This window comes from Fundulus heteroclitus, unplaced genomic scaffold (genome assembly GCF_011125445.2).
Source record: "Fundulus heteroclitus isolate FHET01 unplaced genomic scaffold, MU-UCD_Fhet_4.1 scaffold_162, whole genome shotgun sequence".
NCBI classification, from domain to species: Eukaryota; Metazoa; Chordata; class Actinopteri; order Cyprinodontiformes; family Fundulidae; genus Fundulus; species Fundulus heteroclitus.
This window is the reverse complement of record NW_023396574.1, coordinates 134,385-139,491: the sequence shown is the minus strand read 5'-3', so window position 1 is coordinate 139,491 and position 5,107 is coordinate 134,385. Positions and strand designations below refer to the sequence as shown.

The window sequence follows — 5,107 nt, the reverse complement described above, 5'->3', positions numbered from 1 at the left end:
TATTTAGCTTTTCCCAAGATAATTTCAGTGGGTCACCACATACATTTTTGTTAGAGCTGTCAAAATCAATTTGTTAATGAAAGGAAATTAATCTGAGACATTAGTGTTTCTAAACAAAATTATATCCACCATCATTTGGCACAATATAGCAATAAAGACCTAATGTTCCTTTCTTCACCTCATGAAAATTACGAATTATTGTTAAGCTTACTGATAGCATACAATTATGTGGATGAACCTAAAATGTATAAGTGATGCTAAAGTGTATTCTCCTCTTTTCTCTAAAGGTAAAATGGACAGAGCTGCTAGGAAGATTCAGCAGTTGGAGGTGCAAATCTTGACACTTGAACACAAAATCCAGCAGCTGACCCTTAAAAATCAGGAGCCATTAATTTACAAATTTTGTGTGACTGATGAGGACTACCGTTACTACACAAGATTCAGCTCCAAGAAGGTCTTCACTCTGTTTTGGGAGTCTGTTAACCCGTCTGCATCAAGGCTCATCTATTGGTCCAAAGCACAGCGTGCAGCAGAAGTGACGGCAAGTCCACAGCGAAAGCTTGAACTGATTGATGAACTGTTCATGTTTCTCTGTCGCATTGCAGCTGGGCTTCAGGAGAGGACATTGTCATCTCTCTTTGAGGTCAGCGTGTCGACTGTTAGTCGCATCATCCTTACATGGACAAGCTACCTTTATCAGGTTTTGGGCTCATTACCATCTTGGATGTCAAGAGAGCAGGTACAGGCCACGATGCCTGACAAGTTCAGGCTCTATTGTCCTCAGCTAAGAGTCATCATAGACTGCACTGAGATCCGCTGTGAAACCGCAACTTCTCTCTCCTTACAGTCGGAGACTTTTTCAAGCTACAAAAATCACACCACATTTAAAGGACTTATTGGTGTTGCTCCGTGTGGTGTTATCACATTTGTTTCTACACTATACACAGGCTGTATTTCAGACATAGAAATAACAAAGAAATCCCAGCTTCTACAGCTACTCCAGCCAGGGGACGAAGTAATGGCTGACAAGGGTTTCCTGATTGAGAAAATGCTGTCAGAGGTGGGGGTAAAACTCATCATCCCACCATTAAAGAAAGCAACCCAGTTCAGCAAATCAGACACTCAAAAGACCCAGGCCATCGCCCGTTTGAGGATTCTAGTGGAGAGGGCCATACGAAGGGTGAAGGAATACCACATTTGGGATGGAATTGTTCCGCTGTCCATGGTAGGATCAGTGAATCAGCTGTGGGCCATCTGCTGCCTGATGTCAAATTACCAGGGACCTCTTGATATCAAGGGGGACAAGCCCGTCTGAGGCCCGCTAGCTTGGATGTTATCTTACTGCAAAAGGCTTTACAGTAATGACCCTGTAAGATTGTAATTTGTTAGATTTATATGCTAAATGGTTGTTTTGAGAATGACATTGTGTTTTGTTTTGAAGTTAAGAACTAAAATAAAGTAAAAAGAAAAAAAGAATGCATTATTCATTAAATGGTTACTTTAATTCACAGATATGTCCACTGTTTACAAGTTTTGAAGTAACCCAGAAAATTGCTCACATCACAATCAACAAATATCCATAGATGCTGCAAATACCTATGTCTTTTATAACAAATTTAAACAATTTTTTTTTTCATTTCTAAACATCTGTTCAATTGCTTATTTCAGCTTCACAGGTGCTACCATTCACCAGTAACAACTATTTACATTGTAATGTTTTAAGATTTATGACATAAGAAGACATCCATGTAAATGTTGTAGTAGAAATTATCAAGATTTTCCCGCATTGAGTGGATAATCTCCTCATCCCTATAGATTCTTTCTACTGTAAAGTCAGTGTGTGTATCTGTGATGAAATCACACCACTGAAGGCCGGTAATGGCTAGTTGTCCTTGTACCTGATAGTAGTACTTGTGAGTCTTCCGTAAGGATGCTTTGCCTTTAACTGTGGTCAGGTGTTTAACTTGTTCAACACTTTGTACATTACAAGTTTTAACCTCTGCCAGGCCAAAAGGTGGCATCTCAGAAGGGTCGAAGACTTTACCATCCGGGGTAGCCCCAAGGTGAGGTGCATCTGGGTGGATGATTACCCCACAAGATGTCACTGTGACATCACAAAAATCTGCATACTGCCGCAGTATGTCAGATTCCAGGTCCAAACCACGTTTCATGGCAGCTGTCTGAGGAGCTCCCCTCAGGATGCGAGAAGCCAAAGCTTTGGCAGAAGACTCCCCACGAACATGGCATATCTCACGGAATCGGCTGGCTGTGAGTCGAGGTTTGCGTACCAGAGTCCATAACTGGCATTCTGATTGCTGCCTGGTATCAGCTTCAATAGCAGATGAGATCTCTTGCGTTACCTTTTTAAAAAAATGAAAAAGTAAATCAATTAAAAAATGTCACACTCCCAATTTTAATAACTCAAATAAATAAAGGTAACATAAATTAATACAAACCTTCAAGCTCTCCAGGTGGCATTGTTGTTTGTAGTTGGGCTCAAATTTTACTGGGAATTTAAAACTGTACCCATCAACTGGTAACTTGGGAAATGCAGGGGCATCAGGGTGTCTAATACAGTCTTTACTTGTTTCAGGAGGGCATTGGTAGGAAAGGACAGAGCCAAATGGGACAGGGCCAAATTTAGAGTCCACTAATTTAAGTTCCTGAATTCCGTGTAACAATTTGCATATCCCAGGCTGTGGACGGATGTCTTTAAGTTTTTCACCAATGGCCATCACATGAGGATCTGGAAGAGGCCCTGTTAAAAATTGAGAAACAAATAAGTTTGATTTAATTTACATTACAATGTCATCTATAAAAATAACTAATAAAAATATTTGTTAAGGAAGATGAAAATAGAGCAGAGGAAAAATAGGAGAGAAAGAGTCAGCAGAGGACACGGTGTCACATCACAGAGGGGGCTTCAGACTCATTGTCTTCTGCTGCCACCAGCAGGGGAGATTTATGACCCTCCCACTCAGGTGCTGAAATGCCGCTCTCCAACAGCGTGCAGTTGCGTCTACACTCATTTCCAGGAAGCTCTCAACGACCATCTCCTTCTTAAAATGTTTTTGTAGGTACGATTATTTTTTAGTTACAATTTAGGTTAAAATTATAGATATAAATGGTTTGCTCTTGCAGCATGTGGTGTTCAGAAGACGAGCAGAAAAGACCAGAAATGAACACATTTTACTTTGGATTAGTCAAATGCAAGACAGGAAATATTGCATAAATCTTAAGATCAAATGTGAAGTCAGAATAAATAATATATAATATATATAATAATGAGCGATGACAAAGAACAATGGTGAATGTTGGTGGACTGATTTTAACAGATAAAAAACAAAACAAGAAGGAGGTATGCATAAAAAAGCCATTGATGGTTAAATGAGTGGAGAGGAAAACTAATTTAAACTCACCAGTATATGCTCTGTAAAGTGTGCACTTGGCACCAGTTCCAACACTTCTTTTCTTCTGTGGCTTACACACCTTCATCTCATTTGTTGCCTCTGGTGCAATTCCCTAAAAAATAAATAATAAAAAAATCAACAACATCAATAATGACAACAATATAGGAAATACATTATCAAGAGTACTAAATACTAATTAACCTGTGTCCTTGGACGATGCCATGTCTGCAGTGAGCTGGTGGATGGCAGTGGCAGTGGTACAGTCTTGAAGCCGATGGTACTGTAGTGTGCCGTCTGAAATAGCAGGGCTACTATGTGATTACATAGAGCTTTACCTGCAGCACAAGAACACGACAGGCACTCCAGAGCCACGGGGTCCTCTTTGTTGTCCAATGTAAACTGGAAATAGAGACATGCTGTTTTAGATGGATTTATCTAATGTTTAATTTATCAAAGGAGCAAAATGAAAATTATGACTATGTAATAAATAGCCAAAATATATAAAATATATTAAGTGTGATGTCTGAAGTTTTTGAAAATCCAAATTTTTTTGGTCACTTCCTGAAAAATAACAGTATAGGACATGAGGGGTTTGCCCCGACAGCAGCATAATCCATAAATACTATAATGAACAGATTATTAGTGTGCATGCAGTGTGCATGCAACATTATTGACAGCATCTTTCTCAGTCTTTGATGTCCTAAACTATCATAGTTTAAACAGGAATGGGCAGAATTATTTTATTGATTGAGGCTCCAAATCTACTGACGAGACTGAGAAACACACTGAACCCACAGAGGAACTTTGTGGGATACTGCAAAGTCTGCAACCGCAGTAAAATACTACACAAAAAGAAAAACCTGTAGGGAATGAGGCTCCTCATTTTTCTTCATAGACCTGTGACAGCGTGCTCTAACTGTGACCAAGTGGCCAACAGCATTTGACACTGTTCCAAAACAAAGTATGAAAAGGCTCAACATTATACATCAACTATATCCCTGGTGTGACTCATTGGCTAAAAGCTGTGAAACAAAATAACTGACATAGCAATAGTTTAATATAATAAAGCTAGCGTAGCAACTTAATGGAGAAATAAAAAATAATAAATGACAAAACCTCATGTTGGTAGCGTAGCTATCATTATCCTAGCATCTATGCTAACAACAGAGCTAAGAAGACAAAGCTCTTACCTTCATAATCGAAAAGGTACTGTTCCACAAAGAACTTGTAACCTTTGTCAAGTTTGGAGGCTGGTGTGGCCGAAAGCTTTTGTGCCAGTCTGTGGACGTCTCCCAAACGAAATTTGGGTAGATTGATGAGGGACTGTGTGAAATCCATATGTAAAAACACTGCTCGCGGAGAAAGCGGAAGTAGAGATACCCTGCTTCACCGCAGAACGGAAGTTGCATGACGTCACTGTGAAAAGGGTCTATACCCATCCCGTGATGTCAAATGAACATTACAGAACGTTATCAGAAAGTATGCAAGATTAGTAAGAGCCCAACAGTTAGAGTGAAAATTATTTCGGCTTGAGAAATATAATGTTTTGCGCGGATGACTGCTGGCAGAGCGGGAGGGGGGGACAAGTTTAGCGCGGATGAATGCTGGCGGGGGGGTGGAAGTTTTGCGCGGATGACAAGTTTTGCGCAGATGATTCCTGGCGGAGCAGGAAAGGGGAACAACTTTTGCGCGGATGA

General features: G+C 40.0%; 1 protein-coding gene across 1 annotated transcript; it reads right to left on the bottom strand.

Moving 5' to 3' along the window:
• Positions 1 to 1,640: 1,640 nt before the first annotated feature.
• LOC118558824 lies at positions 1,641 to 4,280 on the bottom strand. Its single transcript, XM_036129395.1, has 5 exons — positions 4,271 to 4,280; positions 3,612 to 3,809; positions 3,420 to 3,522; positions 2,457 to 2,758; positions 1,641 to 2,360 (listed from the first exon to the last, which is right to left on the bottom strand). The coding sequence occupies exons 3-5, from the start codon at positions 3,493 to 3,495 to the stop codon at positions 1,719 to 1,721; spliced, it is 1,020 nt and encodes a 339-aa protein (XP_035985288.1). The 5' UTR covers positions 3,496 to 3,522; positions 3,612 to 3,809; positions 4,271 to 4,280; the 3' UTR covers positions 1,641 to 1,718.
• Between the last annotated feature and the right edge of the window lie 827 nt (positions 4,281 to 5,107).